General features: G+C 36.8%; 1 protein-coding gene across 3 annotated transcripts in view; it reads right to left on the bottom strand.

The window, feature by feature from the left end:
• Positions 1-19,588, bottom strand: part of VCAN (versican) — a 115,160-nt gene that overhangs the window by 65,090 nt on the left and 30,482 nt on the right. For all 3 annotated transcript variants that reach the window (XM_081232754.1, XM_081232756.1, XM_081232755.1), the window contains exon 6: positions 6,759-7,052. In XM_081232754.1, the coding sequence (XP_081088880.1) occupies positions 6,759-7,052 (294 nt within the window). The remainder of the gene's footprint in view (positions 1-6,758; positions 7,053-19,588) is intronic.

Genomic DNA, 19,588 nt, shown 5'->3' with positions numbered 1-19,588 from the left:
GTTTGGAAAGAGTAGGTACGTTATTTATCAGAAACTACAGCACCAACTTGAAGTCTAGTAGGAGAACTTAGTGCTACTATTCTGGAGGCTTCTGTCTCTAGCTACATAATGTCTCTGGGGAGAGGGAGTGCCTCAGACTGCAAAACAACAAAAAAGCACATCAAATGAACACGAGTTACATATCAATGATTACATTGTCCATAATGTGGAGGCTTTCATAAAAACAGGATATTAACACCACTATTCACTTGATCCCTGGTGTTGGACATTTGTCTTCATATTCCTTTCAAGTCTGCAGAGTAGCCTTGTTTATAATAAATAATAAAATGCCTCTGGCCGAGGCTGCTTGGCATTTGTTGTAGTTCTACATCTTGTTCTATGTTCTACCCATTATGTTTGTAACTCTTAAGGGTCTTGGTTCCAGCCTTACTTTTAGCAGGAAATGCAAACATAGAACAGGAAGTAAAGTACCCACATGATATATTTTAGCTCTGTAATTACAAATCACTGGAAACAACCCTGAGCATCAGAAAGAATGGGCTCAGGCAATAAAAAGTAACATGTCATCATAAAATGCTACATTATAATGCCTCCAGATTTACAGAGAATGGCCTGGCCTGTTTAAAGAAATTTAAGTTGTGTATAAAAGTGAGAGTGTTGTAGATAAGATTCCATCTCAACATAAAGAAAATGCAGCAGCTTAGCGCATAAAGATTTTGTTATTCTTTTTTTTAAAACTCAGATTTTCAAAAATCAAAAACTGATTGCCACTAGACTCAGAAGGAACTGATCTGAAGAAGTCTGTAGTCATTGTTTTGCTACATCCTGTATGATTTAAAACTAGTTGTATGGGTAATGTCTGTTCCCCTGATAAAAGTTGTAATATCTGTAGTATCTGCAATATCTTGTGGCTTACTCTTAATAATCCCCAAACCAGAGTCCTTGGAAAACAAAACTGGATACTTTTGAGCTCCAGCTACTCCATCAAAACTTAATGATATTAGGGCACTGAAACTGCTCTGTATGATACTAGAATGGCAAATACATGTCATTATATATTTGTCCGAACTCAGAACGTACAACACAAAAAGTGAACCCTAGTGTAAACTATGGACTCGAGTGATTATGTTGTGTCCATGTGGGTTCCTCAGTTGTAACAAACGTACCACTCTGATGGGGGATGTTGATAATGGGGGTGGCTGTGCATGAATGCGGGCAGGGAACATATGGGAAATCTCTGCATCTTCCACTCAATTTTACTGTGAACCTAAAACTGCTTTAATAAAGAAAGTCTATTTTAAAAATTTAATGATAAAATGATATGATTTTGTTGTAAATCAGACTTGAGCTGTAACAGATTCCTCATTTTTTGTCTGGTATGAGCTGTGGTCATTTCCCAGACCATTTTAAAGCCCAGATTCATCAATTTTATAACAAAAACTTGGTGGCCATTTCATTATGATGTAGTTAAAAATTCTTCAGTCTGCCACTTTTTATCCCTTTGTATTAAAACAAAACTAAACAACAGAACAAAAAAGAATCGCACTCTTCAAAAACATGTTAAATAACTTTTTTCCCCCTTTTTTTAAAGAAAGCTTTTTCTGCATTCATCTCCTGGAAGAAGCTTTTGTTATTTTGATTGACATGAACAACTTAAGGAACCTAAGTGAGGTTGACTATTTTTCTTTTCATTCAATTCTCTATCCTCTGAAATTCCATAACTGTTACCTCATTTAACTGCCAAATATCATGTTTGTTTTATAACTGCATTCTTTGGGGAAACAGTAAAATGTACATACAGAGAAAGTTCCCATGGAAACATAATATAAACACTTAGCACACTGCACATTAGAGAAAATTTAATCATATTATTATTAACAACAACAAAAAAGCTAATTTTGCTTTTTCCCTCTGAGTAGTTCCATAGCTGATGAAATTCACTTAAAAGGAGGTGATAACTGCAATAGGGCCAAAAGAGGGCCTGTGAATCAGGTCTTCCTATGCTCCAACCCAAGTTCTACATTAGCAACTTTTCACAGTGCTATGAAATTACTTTTATAGCATTTTAAAAGTGAAGGACTCAGATTTCAAAAACTACATAACTGTCTGTCATTATCATTTATTACTGAACTGTTTGGTGTTGCCTTCCTCTAGGCCTGGAACACAGTAATATGACAGTAGTATGTCTCAGAGAATCTCCTTTACAAAGCTAGGATCTATGTGACTTTGTTTTCAAAAACAAGGGTTTTCAATAATTTGAGAGCCCTGTTTAAAAGCCTGCTTATAATTAAGTTGATTAATTCTACTATTTGGAATGGAAAACCTCAGACTTCCTTTTGGGGTTGGGTTGCTTTTTCATCAACTTAACAGCTGATTTCCATCACAACTCAGTATATCTGAGCATCTGAGCCATTTGCTTCAACCATTCCAAAACAAAGGAACTAATTTTAAAAAACACAAATATTTACAAAGAAATATCTTAAGAATAAATGCCAGTGTATTAATGATGACTATTACAAAGGTGAAAGCACGACTCCAGATTATTCTAAAAGTGTCTCTCCAGAAGGAGGATCACATGGAGAAATTTTTGCCCTGGAAAACTACCAGTGTCCCTTCAACTTCATTATCGAGGAAGCCAACAGAAAGCAGCAGGATTCTTTTCCCACAAAAGCTCCCTTCCAACATTTGCAGCTGTCTGCCACACAGATGTTTCACATCACTGTACTTTATGGTATTTTATATCCTATGGACTATCTTCTCCAGTGCTTCTGTTGTGAGACATGAGGCAGATTTTCCTAATAAAAGATAAAAACCCTATCAGCAGCATGATGGTCGATTTAACTTATACCCATACTGCCTACATTATAGGGAAATCACTGGATATTCAATAAGTTGATTCCGGGTTCATGGTTGCAGAAAGAGTAAAGTTTGGAACAATGAGATAGATTAGAATTCAAACTAATTTTTAAAGTTTTACGAGTGATTGAATGCTAACCAATTCAAATTCAAGAAACAGAGACATTTAAAAAATACCAGTTTGGGAAGGATAAGTTTTGACACCTATGGTCAGATTATGATCTAGGGCACAAAAAACATAATATACTGACCATTGGTTAGAAGGGCAGGTCAATTGTAGAAGTGAACAAATATATAAGAAAGATAGCATAGGAAGTGGTGGGTACTTATTTAGCCTTCTCTAGACCACTATCTCTAGCTCCAAGTTTAATCCAACAGAGGGACGTGAAAAACAATGAGGGTTCAAAGCAAGATGGCATAGGTGATTAGAGGCCTCGAAATTAAAATTTCAGAATAAGGAAATTATTTCAACTGAGGGAGACACTGAGGGACAACCAAACAGTTGTTTTCAATAGTAGAAATGCTGTAATTTAGATTTTGGTCTCCAACTTAAGAAGGAAAGATGAACTCAAGTTCTAATGCAAAGGATTTAGATAATTGGAAAAACTGAGAGTGATAGTAATAGGATATTGGAATGGGTTTTCTAGGAAATATTCCCTATCTCCCTCTCCTGGAGATCTTTAATAATATTAAGTGAGAGGTTATTATGAGTCTTCAATAGTTTTGATTCACTTAAATTTGGGTAGTATGGATGATCCTTCAAAGCCCTGCATAACTCTATTTCATAGAACTTGCTTAACTCTGAGGTCAAAGAAAAATGAAAAGTGCACAATTTAACCATCAAGGGGAAATGTGCAGGAAAACTTTATTTCACAAGGACATTAATTTACTTGTTTTTCAAATCTATTTGACAAGAACAGGTTCTAATTATATTTATCATCAGACATTGTTAGTGTTCTATTCAGTGATTTTAGAAGGAAAAGGGAATTATAGCAAAATGAGATCTGGTATTGTTTATTCACCATGAAGTGGCCTTAAAAATACTTTCTACATTTGGTAAAAGCAAACAAGAAAAATATCGTTATATTTCTAAATTCTTCTACCTAACCAGCCAGCTGTACATCTCTGAAATCACTTTTGGAATTGTCCTTAAGGCCATAACTCTTACCAACTTTAACTCCATAAATTTAGTCACTACTCAACTATGTGGGAAACTGGACAGCAGGCAAGTCATTTTGAGAATATTTTTCAAAGTAAAAAAAATGTATATTTTAAAAGAATCTTTGAAAAATGAATTAGAAATTTAGGGAGGCTGTTGGCATTGTGTGTGATTTAAGGAAGGCTTTTATGTATGACTAAACTTTCTTGAACTTTTATAGGCTGAATAAATTTTGAGTATGATAGAGTCTTACAGAAGAACTAAATAAGAATCTAGCCTTTAGCTTAGGTGGGGAGAAAAATGAAAATCTGAATCCATTATATTTGCCAGTTATATATTTCTAAGTTATATAGATTCAAATGAATTAGGGAGAAAAAAATGGACCTAAGCTTTCAAATTTTATTCATATTTTATATAGATTTTTAGTAGGTGTTTATTTTATTTGAATCTAACTACATTGTTATTTTGCACATTCATGTGAATTCCTTATTTAAATAAATAATTTAAAACACATCAGGATGAATTCTTTGTGGCTACAGACAGGCTTTGGTTTAAATTTGTTCTCAAGGAGAACAAAAATGTTTAAAAGTTTTCTAGTGCCAAGTTTATAAAGCACAAGAAAATAAAATCAAACAAGGTAGTCATGCTGGATAATTCAACTCCTTCCTTAATTTAACCTCTCTAACCCACCTGTCCCCATCCCCTCTCCAACACACACATACAGATTTGATTTTCTTCCTTAATCACATCAGTCACTTAGTGTAAAATTGATTTTAAAGCTTGAACTACTTGAAAATATACCCATAACCCACTATGGGTATATGGCTTAAAGGAATGATATCTTTCTTCTTCTTTCTACTTCTAGGGATAAGGTTTTGTTATTATTGTTGATGTTTGTTTGTTTTCCTAAAAATGATTAAGACTTTTTCTGTAGTTTCAGGGCCTAGGAACAAAAACTAATATTTTCAATGGCTTTTCATGGCCAGCTTGTATCACACTGATACACAACACATGGCTTTAACACTCAGAAAGTTGAGTTTACAGAGAGATCCAAACAGAAGTATCTTAGCTGGGAAATAGCAGTATGTAAAATCATACCTTTCTGTTGCACTAACATCTATTCTCCTGACTACTCAGACATACCAGTTCTGTGTCTTTTTGGTTGATGAAGAATGTCTGTATATTTCACTTCAGAAACCAATTACAAAATAAGCTAGTGTATTTTCTACTCATTTCAGTTACAGTTGACCCTCAATATCCATGGGTTCCACATCCGAGGATTCAACCAACTTCTGATTTAAAAAAATAAAAAGTTCCAAAAACTCCAGAAAGTTCCAAAAAGCAAGACTTGAAATTGTTGTGTGCCAGCAACTATTTACATAGTTGGTATTATATACTATTACATAATATAGGTATTATAAGTAATCTAGAGATGATTTAAAGTATACAGGAGGGTGTGTGCAGGTTATATGCAATTATTACTTTATATAAGGGACTTGAGCATCTGCAGATTTTGGTATTCCCAAGGTCCTGGAACCAATCTCCCATGGATACCAAGGGATGACTGTACATATCGCTATAAAAATATATATTGGAAACTTAGTAAAAAGTTCTCACTGGGGCTTCCCTGGTGGCGCAGTGGTTGAGAGTCCGCCTGCCGATGCAGGGGACACGGTTTCGTGCCCCGGTCCGGGAAGATCCCACATGCCGCGGAGCGGCTGGGCCCGTGGGCCATGGCTGCTGAGCCTGCGCATCCGGAGCCTGTGCTCCACGGTGGGAGATGCCACAACAGTGAGAGGCCCGCGTACCGCAAAAAAAAAAAAAAAAAAAAAAGTTCTCACTGTATTTCAATATAACGTGGCTCTATCTTGAATATACTCAAGGTCACCAAAAATTCTAGGAGATATTTGTTTTGCTGGCACAATATAGATCCTACTAAATATCACAATGAGACTCTGGATTACTTGCTTGTTTAATTAAGCATTCTACAAGCACTATAGCATGTGACTACTAGTGCTAAAATAATTTAAGGACATCTGAAGAATTAAAATAATTATATCATGAATGCTGAGAAATGTTACTTAAAATCCATTTTAAGTAGTAAACCTGACTGAAGATAGCCTATTTATGTTAGAGCTTGCAAAAAACATATACTGTACTTCAATGTGATACTAGAGAATTAAGCATTAGAAGGCACACATTTCCATTATTTGAAATAAAATGAGATAAAATAAGATTTTTATTTATAGCATGGTTCATTTTGAGGTATTATCCACGTCAGCTCCAAGTACTCACCTGCAATTACTGAAATTTAAATCCTCCGCCATTTAAAAGAAAGGGTGATAGCAAACAAAGACGAAATAAACAGAATTCAAGGATTCAATTCAGCCACAGTTGGTCCCAGCATTATAGCATCAACAATCTAATTGCATTGAAGGACTGCAATTAATGTAAAATAAGTATGCAGAAACATGTTCTATGGTTCTAAGTGCAATGCATCACATTAAGGCCTTCACCTGACATTTCCTCATCCTCTCTAAAAACACCCATTTGTCAAACTTCTTGTTTTAACTGTATCACTGTTGTTGCATTTCCTTGGTTTTGAAAGTCACTGAACTGTTTCCATTCCGTGCACACACTGCAAGACATGGAATCATTCCAATGGCTAGTTGAACATCAATTGCATGGCTTCGAAGTATTTTTTTAAAAATCTGTAATGTTTAAAAAGGTACCAAACACTTACGTTTAAAGCAGTAGGCATCAAATCTGCTATCAGGGAGAGGGAAGCCTGTCTGGTTCTCAAAACGATACAGGGTTCTCACCCCAAGTAAACCACCTCCACACTGGGCCCTGGCCACAGTCACAGGGTGGCGAACGCTGGCATCCGACAGCCACCCGTAATCACACTGGTCGAAGCCGCTCCTCCACGCCGCTTGGAGCTCCCCCACTGTCGCCAGGCGGGCATCTTGTTTTTCACACCCTTCTCCAGCTTCCTCAAAGGTGAATTTATTGGGAGCAGTGATGTGGAACACATCACCTGCAATCAGAAGAGGAAAAAGGGTCTAAATTTTACTATTCAGTCCATTTCTGTTTATGGGAGATGGGGAAAAGCATGTAATTCTTTTCTTCATGGCAAGGTAGCAGCTTCTATACTTTAAAGCAGAAAACTCAATGTTACCGCATTTTGTTATTATTAGTGTATGATAAGAAATAACACAATAAAAAAAGAGAACACATGCCAGAAAAGTTTCATTTTATATACATATATTCCCATAGGCCATAGAAGCAGTCATTTGATAATAAAGTTACAATCAGTTCTTTAAAATGAACAATCTTTTCCAAATTATTCTTTGGTTTACCAGCCAGGAAACGGGTTTTCTCTTGAATGAAAAAGGTTGTGATGTACTTATTAACATTGCATGTTGGAAAGAGAAAGTTGCATTGAAATGTCACTGAGGTTATTTTTCTTTGTCTACCCTAAAATCAAATAGTAATTCTCTGACTCTCTCATCTATCTCTACCATCAAAATGGATTAACTCCCATCAAAGCAAACAACAAAACAAGAAGACCTCCAGGGTCTGAAGAGGGGGACGGGAAAGAGGCAGAATGGAATGCTGTTTCCTGCCTTCCTGTCCTAGGCACAAGGCTGCCTTGATAGTTATGCAGGTCATGGCCTGCACTTGGGCAGGGCTGAGAGTGTATGGGGGCCAGTACCCCATTCAACCAGCCAAAGGTACCAAAGCCTCCCTGGAGGAAGGGGCATGCTTTTTCTGCTTGCTCTGCCCAGGGTGGATACCTTTTGCAATCTGTCTGCCCAGAAGGAGCGCCCTTTGCAGTTCTCACAAAGTTACTGTATGTGCTAGCAGGGGCTCTAACTAGGTTGCAGAGACTCTTACATTGCTTATTGATGAACAAAGAAAGGCAGAACATTTACTTTGTTCATCACCAGGCTCAATTAGACCCAATTAGTATGTTCATTACCACTTAACATGTCACAATAAAGTATTCTGGAAATGCCAGAGAGTTTGTTAAATTGGAATTTTACTTGGGTAACTAACATAATAACTTGCTGAAATAAATGCAATGTGAATTAAATGATGCTTTTCACACATGAGCACATAAGTGGCTAAAGGAGACAGAATTAGAGAATACCTAAGCAAATATAGCAGGCAAGGGGAGGAGTATAAAATGAGGTAGAGAGGAAGCTAACATACTGATAGGCCATTATTACAGCAGCTGTGGGTCCTGTTTCTGTCTCACTGAGGCCACTCTGATTCTATGAGACATTAGACAGCTGGGATGCAGAGCTCTCATGATTTGGATCTTCACCTAACTAACTCCATATGTAACAAGGGATTGTTTAAAATGAGTAGAGCCATTTCTCTCTGTGCGTGTGTCCTAGCTTTATAACACAAGAAAAATCAGTCAGGGGAAAAAGGCCAAATCACCCATATCAGCTCTTCTCACTGCAAATCTAAAAATGCTACCAACGAAACTAGGCCAAATCCCAATAAGAGCTATTTGAAGAAGAGAAAGAAAAATGACTTTTACCTGACTGAAAAAAGCAAGGTAGAGGTGAGAATGGGTTTTTTTCCTTAATTATCTAGGCTGGCAAAGGACAGTAATCTCACATCCAAAAATATACTATAAGAACAAAGATGCCCCCTCCCCATTCCTAGAATGTCTCCCTTCCCGCTAAGTTTGAAAAGCTTAAGGGTCACAGGACCAGTTGCATAATATGTACTTAATAATTTGTTAAATGAATGGCATTTCAAGTTCTTGTTCAGAAACAAGGGGTCCTTTTTCTTCCATCCTTCCCAAGCAGCACATTAAAGAGCACTAACTCTGCTGCAGACCTTTGGGTAGCTGCTGTCTGGGACAGGCGATTCACTCGCCTATGGATTTGGCTCAAAGCAACCTGGGGAAAGGCAGACAAGAGAGACTGCATCACCCCAAGCAGCCTCAGCAGCCCCGTTCACCTCAGCATTACACTTGCATTTGGTCTGAAAGGAATGTAAGTGTGAAAGAGGGCAGCAGGCCAGCACACTTCCTTCCAAGGTGGAACACTTGGATTTGTTATTACAGCTGGAATATCAGTTTTGTTGCCTTCATTTTCTGCATTGTGAGGTACTTCTACAATGAGGCAAGAGTACTGTTCCTTTTCAGTAACAAGAGTGATCAGCCAACCAGAGCAGGACAGAGAAATATAATTAACTGAATAAAACTCTGCTTCTCCAAACAGCAATTTTAGTCCACATGATGGAAGAAATCAACTTCTCCAAACACAGCCATACCAAAGGGCCAATGAAGAGAAATGACGGCATGATTTTCTGAGTAACTGCTTTCCCTATTTTAAATAGCAAACATGTTTGGGGTATTAAAGGAAAGAAAGGCTTTAGTAGGTGCTGGCAGGTTAAAAAGAGAGTACCCTTATTATTAAATCAATAAAGAACTACTTATAGAACTTTTCATACAAAAACTCTTGTTAAATCTGACTTTATATCAAAACAGTGATTTAATTCACTTGTTTGGAGGATACAACTTCCATCTATCCAATCTCCAAAAAATAATGATTTTACTTATTTAACTAAATTCTGTTATCCCAAAGCCTCCTATTTTCCTTTTCATTTATATGTAAAATTTTATCAAACATTGCAAATAAAATTTTAAAAGCTTATTGAAAGAGATATCACCATTGGGTTTCATGTAACTCAGATGAAAAAGGAAGATTTAACTGGCATTAATTGAGTTTACCCTAAGGTGAGAATCAAATCAATTCATCTCTAAAGATAATGTGTGGCCTGTCATCATATATGTCATAATTGTTGTTTCATTTCAAAATAATGAGAAAAGGAAAAGAAAAACATTTACTTTAACTCTGTTCCAAAAAAAAAAGTCTAAGCCTTCCTAAATCATAACTGTTTAACATAAACATTACCTTGTCAACTTCAAAAATCTAATGATATAGTGAAGCATCCACACTATGGAATTCTCTTACTGAGTCTTAAAGCTTTTAGAATTGACACTCAATCTCTACCGAAAGCAATAAGTTGAATATCTAAACTTCGTCCTTCCTATGTTTCAACCTCAAATTATTAAAGCCAGACATCTACTTTTCTCAAATATGCCAGAATATCCTGGCATCAGTTTCATACTAAAACCAAAACCAGAAAGAAAAAAAAAAGTGAATTAATAGGTAATATACAGATAGCAATAACTGAACTAATTCATATTACTGTGTCCTTGATTTCTAAGACATCTATTTTTACATTTTATTGACAAAACTAAAATAACTTCCTGTCAAGTACTTTTTGATTCATTAGTTGCCTGGTTTTAAATAGATAATCCTTTGACATTATGTATTTTTTATCTAACATAATACAAATGTAAGGAGATCTGCTGTTTAAATCAGAATTAACCTGTTAAAAGCTTATTGTTGAAGATGTGGATTGGAAAGGTTATTAACTTATGGTCCAAGTTCTAAGAATATAATTTCCAAAAATGTCTTCAACAGTTTTCTGGTGATCCTTGAGACATGAGTAGGTATTCCAAAGAAAAGAGGTTTCGTGGACATTGGCATTTAGGAAACAAATACAAGTCATCTGACAGGTCTTCGTTTCTGTAAGGCTTCTCAGAGTAGTTAATATTATAGTATTTATTTGGGAGTCCCCACAAAGAATTTAGGATTTTTAAGCCATTTGACCAGAGTAATCTCCTTTTCTCATAGAAGACTAATTAACAGTCCATGGATCTGTTTCATGGAATAGTTTGGAAAACACTGCTCTAGAGACATGTATGTTTCAGTCAGGAAAAGGAATCTCAATTGAGCCATAACAAAGATAACTTAGTATTAAGTTTCTGGTAGCCTATGTGTTAACCTGCTCGAAATAGAAGCAGACTGCGTAGACCAGGTAATCAGACAGAATCAAAGCAGGAGCCAAAAAACAAAGCAAAGGGCATATGAAGTCCATTGCCTCCCAAGGGTGTATCAGAGACTGCAAGGGAGCAAAGGAATCTGGCGCAGAGCAGGGACCCTGATAAAGTGTCCAAGACCATATTTAAGCTGAACACAGAAGTGTCTCATTTCTTAAAAAGAAGCTCTTGCAAAAAGTCAAGCAAGGTAGAGCAGAAAAAAGTAGCAGTCTTCCTCCTTAGTCACTAACTGTAGGCGCAAGTCTTTCAATCCCATATCCCATAGAAAAATGCAGGTTTTAGGCTAAACACTGTCCACTTTTACACTGAGAAGAGCAGTCAAGATGTTAAGATTTTCAAAGATTTTATTGATCTACTCTCAGTTTTAAAATCTATAGTCAGGAATTATTTATAGGTCAAATTATATGTTCTAAACTCTAATATCAGTCATTCATAGCATTAATGACATTAGACAGAAATTAAGTCTGGCCCAGTAACAGGAATGTAAGCCTAGGCTTGGTCCAAAAATGAATGATCATATGAGGAAATACCAAGAGATAAAATCTAAAGTCCAGAGGCAAAGCCAAACCAGGAACCAAAGGAACAGAGAAAGAGAAAGCAAACATGGGAAATCAAGCAAAGCAACTCAGTGCATTTGCTTAGCTTCTCTCTCTCCAACAGGACTTCATTGGTCAGGTTGTATAAGTTCCTACCCCAAGGGTATCTTAAAGGCACCTTTTGGCCTCTGATGTAAGTAATAAAAGTTCCTTCTGAATTTTATCACAGTATCACCTTAAGAGTGAGAAGAGAGAGCAAAGCCTTCCTTGAGAGAGAAAACACCTATTATTAGCGTCGGACAAGGCCGTGTTCTAGCTCTACTCTTGAATACTGTGACTGAACAATTGAATGTATTTTAGCTTTACTGGATATGTGCCTTCCTGGAAGACAAGCATCACTTTTATAAGTTAACAAGGAGTCTACTATTCAGTTCCAGAAGTTGCCTCATCAAAACAGTTACATCTATAGGACATTTATTATCAAATTTGTAACAAGAATACAGATTTGAAACATGTTTCTAAATGTTATCTATCTATGAGATAATTGTATCTCTCATAGATTATTATAGATAATAAATAATTATCTATGATATAATATAATTAAATAATAAAAATTACCTATCACTTTTTCGCTGATTAAGGAAAGCAAATAAAATGTCAGGAAAGAAATATGCAAAGTATCCTTTATACACAAAACAATGCATGACTTAAGGTAAAATGCCAAGTTAAGTTGTTGTAAGTAAGAATTTACTGACATGTATACACATATATTTGCATTAGTACACACATAAACTATAATGTAGAACAGAGGATTTCACACACAGGATAATTTGCATGTTCATATGGAAAACATATATAACCTCTAATTTTCCAAAATTTCAAGTTAAATGATCTGGCTTTGAATTATTCCTGTTATTCCAACTTTCCAGGGATGTTCTAGAAGAAACTGGAAGACATTGCTGATGAGACTTCAATATGTGGTGACATTCTACAAACTAAATTTGTCTTAATCATAGGAATTAACATCATCAGAAATATTAAGAAAAAAATACTTAAATTTGACAAGTAACTGCTAAAACACTCCCTGGAAAGTGGACCATGCATGTTATTTTTCCACACTTCTGATTGTTAAATGGAAAAGCTATTTCTTAGCAGACTTTAGAATGACACATACTAAAATGGCAAGCAATGATGAAAACAAATCAAAACATTAAGATGACCTACACTGTTCAAAAGCTAGACTTTACACTCAGGAGTAGCTCAGAAAAATTATGCAAGAGCCTGGGTCCAGAGCAAAGCTAAGATAGGATATTTTTCTTCCACTGAAAATTCCCTGAGATCACCAAGGTGAAACGGGGAATTGGCATCAGCAGATCACCGATAATTATTCAATTCTTTCCTGGACTGCAGCTGATGGGCCGCTGCCTGTGGTAGTCAAAGCTGATATATCACCACAATTATCTAGATGCGTCTATTTTCTGGGTAGTGTGATCAATGTTTATACTTATTCTGTTTATTTGTGCTCATTACCTTTCTATCCTGAACTGTCTGGTCTGAAAATCAATTCTTATAAACTAATCATGAGTCCCTTTGCCCATTTGAGAACAGAACTTCCTGATTTTTTGTTCACTGTAAGGAAGTTCAAGATTTGTGATTGTTACTACATTTCATTGCAATGTGGGTCAAAATGGTATATGAGTAATAAATGTGTGCAAAAGTAGATATGGTGTGTGAACTGGAAACAGTCACATGAAATGCCCATAGGATAAAACCACTTAGAATATATGGCAAGTATTATGGTGATAAAGACAATTCAACATAATTATTACTAGGTTTAAAGTTTTGGACTTTTATTTTTTTTCAAAGGAAGCTTCTTTTTCTCTTTTCTCTCTATCTTTCTCTTTTTTGCCCATGTCTATATATACAAGATCAAAGCAATAAAGACTAATACTCATTATCCGGGATCACAAAATCCATCAGCTGTACATGGTTGGTTAACAGCTAACCTACACCACTATATAATCTCTTGACAGCCAATATTTGTAGGTAATTCAAAAGCATGTCAATTCCCCCTAAGATCTGGTCCTTTAACCTGTACAGAAACAAACCTTCTGTTAACAGTGACAAGAAAACTTCTGGGGCTGCCAAGGTAACTTCATCCAATTCTAGTGTTAGGCTGGCAATGTTTCTCATTTGAGGGGTAATGAGACTGGAAAGCCAGGTCAGCACCTTTCAAATTTCTCACTTGTTTTAGGCTGAAGTAGATGCATAATGTGGCTTAAAGCATAGACACTTTTGAAAATTTTAACCTCTAATTAATTTTAGAGAATTGTCATCAGTCAGCTGTGATAGTCAGTTAACATTCTCTAAATCAGATCATATTCATGGGAAAGGGAATCCACATATTTGTCAATGTGTTATTACACAAGATCTTATATATGTCATTTGAAAGGTTTAAAGACACAGGAAATCCCACTAAAATTTAAACATATTTTTATGGTTTGCAGGATGTCGGATCTCATTCTTTCCCAATGACAGAGCAGTAAGATTTTAATTAGAGTGAGAAAGAGGTTCTAAAACATTTCTGGATGTCTGAGTCTTCAAAATATATGAGATTGAGTGTGTTATTTGGTTTGACAGGCTCAGTATGGCTGCAGGCCAACACAGGAGAATTAGCCTAGTTTTTTTTTTTACTTTTCACAGCTGAATTAAATGGCCACTGTATTTCCAAAGAAGCTCTTCTGATTTAGAATTCCAGAAATTGATATCAAAACCTTAAAGCAAATGACTGCCACATGCTTCAAGGGTTTTATGTCAAGACATTTCTACTTTCTACTTATTTAAGGTAACATTATAAAATAAAAGGGACTGTATATAGAAAATCCTAAGGATTCCATTAAAAAAACTATTAGAACTAATAAGCAATTTCAGCAAGGTTGTAGGATACAGTATATAAGACCAATATACAAAAATCAATTATATTGGGCTTCCCTGGTGGCGCAGTGGTTGAGAGTCCGCCTGCCGATGCAGGGGACATGAGCAGCAACGTAAAAAGCATAATCATGCTTAAAAGAACTCATTTGCATCCCACCTTTCTCTACCCATAAGCAACAACCACAAAAACAAAACCAAGGGCTTCCCTGGTGGCGCAGTGGTTGAGAGTCCGCCTGCCGATGCAGGGGACACGGGTTCGTGCCCTGGTCCGGGAAGATCCCACATGCCGCGGAGCGGCTGGGCCCGTGAGCCATGGCTGCTGGGCCTGCGCGTCTGGAGTCTGTGCTCCGCAACGGGAGAGGCCACGACAGTGAGAGGCCCACGTACCACAAAAAAAAAAAAAAAAAAATCAATTATATTTCTATACATTTCCAATGAACAATCAGAAAAAGAAATAAAGAAAATTCCATTTGCATTTGCATCAAAAAGAATAAAATATTTAGGATTAAATTTAATAAAATTACAGCAAAACTTATACTTTGAAAGCTATAAAAGCTATAAAACATTGTTGAAAGTAAAGAATCTAAAAAAAAGATGGAAAAAAATCACATGTTTATGGATCAGAAGACTTAATATTGTTAAGATGAAAATACACCTCAAATTGCTTCTTTGTAGAAATTGACAAGCTGATCTTAAAAATCATATGGGAACTCAAGGGGCCCAGAAGTAGGGCAAGTAAAACAATTTTGAAAAAGAAGAACACAGTTGTTCTTTTTCAGAAAGAACAGAAAATTCTGTTCTGTTCAGAAAATATGTTCTCATATTTTCCAATTTCAAAATTTACTACATACGGAAGCCCCACTCCCCGGCGCCGCTCATGGGGGGCCCAAGTCCTTCTGATCGAGGCCCAAAAAAAAAAAAAAAAAAAAAAAATTTACTACAAAACAATAGTATTCAACACAATGTGGCACTGACGTAAGTATAGACATATAGATCAATGAAAGTCCAGAAAAAAAAACATATATCTATGATCAACTGATTTTCAACAGGGTGCCAAGGCCCTTAAATGAGGAAAGAATAGTCTTTTTAACAAATATTTCTGGAATAACTGAATATCCACATACCAAAGAATGGATTTGGACTCTAACCTTATGCCATATACAAAAAATAACTCAAAATAGATAAAAATAAAACGACAATTCTTAGAAGCAAACACAGAAGTAAGTCTTCATGACTTGGGATTTGGTAATGTGTTCTTAGATATGGCACCAAAGGCACAAACTATCAAAGAAAAAGTAGATATTGGACTTCATCAAAATTAAAAACTTTGTGTGTCAAAGGATCCCACTAAAAAACTAAAAATGCAGATCGGCAAATGGGAGAAAATATTTACAAATCATGTATCTGAATAGGCTGTCTTGAATCTAGAGTATACAAAGAACTCTTACAACTCAATAACAAAAAGACAAATACCCAGTTTAAAATGGGCAAAGTTTCTGAATAGGTATTTCTCCAAGAAAATAGGTAAACGGCCAATAGTCATAAAGGAAAAGTTGCTCAACATAATTAGCTATCAGGGAAATACAAATCAAAACCACAATGAGATAGCATTGTACACACATTAGCATGGTTATGATCAAAAAGTCAGGTGAAAACAAATGTTGGCAAGAATGAAAGAATCAGGACCCTAATGTACTGCTGGTAAGAATTTTAAAACAGTTCCTCAAAAAGTTAAAAATAGAGTTCTCATTTAACCCAGCAATTCCAATCACTGCAATCCAAACAGGAATGCAGTCATTACTCAAATAATGAGTAATGATTTAGGAATTAGGATATTTTTGTGTGAGAAATCAGAGATTTGGGGGAGCTTTAAGAGCAGTTTGCAACCTCTTGGTTTTTAAGACTGCCTGTTGCTCTACTGGGGAATCTTTGGTGGTCCTGAAAAGTTACTACAGTAGAACAGGAAAAAGGGTATAATCCAGTCACTTAACCTCTGTGCCTTAGTTTCCTTATGTGTAAAAATAAAGGTTTTAAATAAATGCCTGTCAAGGGTTTTGTGAGAATTAAGTTAAGTGGCAATGCAACCATATAATAAATAGTTTCTTTCCTTACCCTACCTATGGAGCTACCTCACAGTTAATCTATTCAAGTCACCGTACTGAATGAGGACACATTTTCCATAGGTGCTGCAGGGTGCCATGCCTGGTCACCTTCCTCAGTGGCTCTTAGCTAGACCATTCAAACACTTAAACAAAAACAACTTCAAGTTCAGTTTCAAATCCTTAGCAAGGTGTGTTAATATCTAAAGTCTATTTGGGAACCTACAGCCATAACTGTGATCTATGATTCTGTGAGTTCTACAGAGAATAACTAAAAAGTTTCAGCATCTTCTAGCACCAACCTCAACCAATGTGGAGAGGTTCTATAATCCAAAATCAATATTTGAACCCATCTGCTGAACCAGAGTGTGCAGGAAGCTATTCTAGCTGACACGGGGCTTTTTAACTGAATAAACCAAGTTATCACTAATTCTTAAATAACTCTCATTGGTGAAGTACTCTGTAGATTACATGCTGTAAATTCCATCAAAATTAAGTCAATCTGAGCATCCACAGGCAGGAAATCACACAGTTTCCAGATCTGATATATTTGATTTTGATCCTATCAAAGACTCTAAAGAAGCTGGAACTAAGCCTTGCTCTAAGACCTGTTTAATGACATTCAGCCTTTTAACTAAATTTTTAGCTTTTCATATCTAAAGCAGCTCATTAAGAGAAAAACGAAAGGTTGTTTTTGGTTCTAGGTCAGACACAAGCATGACGTGGAGGCATTAGACAAGTCATAGAGGTGACAGAGCTATCCTGGATTTTGACATGAGGAAGCAGTAGAAAAATAAACCTGTAATTTGTGAATAGGGACAAAGGAACCAATGCCAGAGAGGACAATTGGCTGGGAAGGCAAGAAAGGGCCATGACTGTGAGAGGCTGGAAAGGAGAAAAGAGTGTCTCTAGGAAGGAATTATTTCTAAGAGACACCACAGAAAAGAGTGAGAGAAGAAATTCAAAGAGAAAAAACTAGTATCATGGTGATCCAATTAAAAAAAAAAAGATCTTTAGTAAGTTTGGTGGACAAAGCTTGGCATTTTTTTCAAGCACTGTAGAAATGGTAGCATGGTGGAGACAGCCTCTGAAAGAGACAAAGTCTTGAGAAATACTGCAATTACCACCAAGTAGTTTTTGAATAACTATGATGTGTCTATTACTGGAATAGGTTCTTCATTGTCATTGGGAAAGTTACAGAAGATGACTATGGCCTTATCTCTATTAGGAGCTTACAGAAGTTTTTCAGAAATAAAAATAACAGTTAATAGTTTGTGTCTGATGAACATAAAGCAACCAGAGAAGAATTAAACACCAGATATGTGGAACTAACTCTAAGAAAAGTGGGAGCTCAGAATCAGGAAATGTCAGTGTGAGCTGGAAGAGGCAAAGATGGGCTCTTGGAGGCAGTCTGTTCATAGGCAGAGGGAAGAGTAGAATGCTGGAAAGGTGAGAGGCTTGTGTTTTCAGAGAGGATCAAAGCAGGACTGCTGGCAGGAGGTAGCAGAGGGTCCGTGGATGACTGGTGCACATATGTGGCATCATATTGGAGAGAGGGAAACACAGCTGAATAGGTTACTCCCAAACCAGGATTGAGGGGCTTTGCAGGTCAGGCAGAGTTAGCCTGAGGAGGAAGGCAACAGGAAATTCACACTACACAACGCTGAGCAGGGGAATGATAATGGCCATGGTGTTCATGTGCTTTGATGGTCATAAAACAGGTCCCCTGAAGAACTGTTAAAGGCTTGGGGATTATTTGTGAGATAGAACAGAAAACCAGAGATGAGACACACAAATGATTCACAGGGACGTCCCTGGTGGCACAGTGGTTAAGAATCTGCATGCCAATGCAGGGGACACAGGTTCGAGCCCTGGTCCAGGAAGATCCCACATGCCGCGGAGCAACTAAGCCTGTGTGTCACAATTACTGAGCCTGTGCTCTAGAGCCCCAGAGCCACAACTACTGAGCCCGTGCGCCACAACTACTGAAGCCTGTGCACCTAGAGCCCATGCTCCACAACAAAAGAGGCCACTGCGATGAGAAGCCTGCGCACTGCAAAGACGAGTAGCCCCGCTTGCCCCAACTAGAGAAAAGCCCTTGTGTGGCAACGAAGACCCAATGCAGCCAAAAATAATAATAATAATAAATAAGTAAATTTATTTAAAAAATGATTCACAAAATAGAACTGTGGGTATAGAATTCAGAAGAGAGTTCAGGGCTAGACATGCAAAACTAAAAATTATCATTTTTCATTTTTTTTGTTTGTTTGGTGTCTCTTGGTGCCCTGTTCATCCCACAAGGCATTTGACTTATTTACATACAAAAGAGCAAAAGTGAAATTAAATGAACCAGTAAGGACATTGGAGCAATGAAAAACTGGGAAGTAGAATTGTGATGAAGCCCGGAGATGTGTAAAGTTATCCAAAGTGCAAGTGTAAAGCCATGTGAGTAGAGTTGGCACTGAGTTTGGAGGTTAATTTATTAATTCACTCATTTTATTCAACTCCATCTATGGAGCACCTACTATGTGCCAAGGACATAGTGGGGATACACATGATTCCTTCCCTCCCAGAATCCATGGTCTAGTAGGAGAGATGGAGGAATAAGCAGACATTTGCAGGAGGGTGATTATAGTCACACATTCAAAGATTGGAGATGGTAAAGGTGAGAGAGACCAACTGGGACTTAGGAACGGGATATGGGATCAGTGTGAGAGCCCATAATACAGACACATCCAAGTGCTGGGAAGCTTGTGTGAAGGTCAGGGAATTGGAATGGTAGGGTGGTAGTTGTTCCAGGTGAAAGAAAAGCCAAAGGGTAGGGCTAACATGGAAAATATAGGCCAGAGAAGGAGAGGCGATAGGTTCCCAAGGTTGCCCATATCAGGGCGTCTTGTTACTCTGCTGACACAAATTTCAGCCAGTGCTTGAATTCCTATTTATACTTATTCTTTTATCTTTTTCTTCCAGCTGTTATGTGATAAGATAAAAAAGTTCAAATTCTGTTGTTTTGGTATAAATACTCCAACTAAAGTTATGCTATATTACACATTACAAGTTTTCAGTTATC

Source organism: Mesoplodon bidens, assembly GCF_964165515.1.
Source record: "Mesoplodon bidens genome assembly, chromosome: 4".
Taxonomy (NCBI): domain Eukaryota; kingdom Metazoa; phylum Chordata; class Mammalia; order Artiodactyla; family Ziphiidae; genus Mesoplodon; species Mesoplodon bidens.
This window is presented reverse-complemented; position numbering and strand designations above follow the sequence as displayed.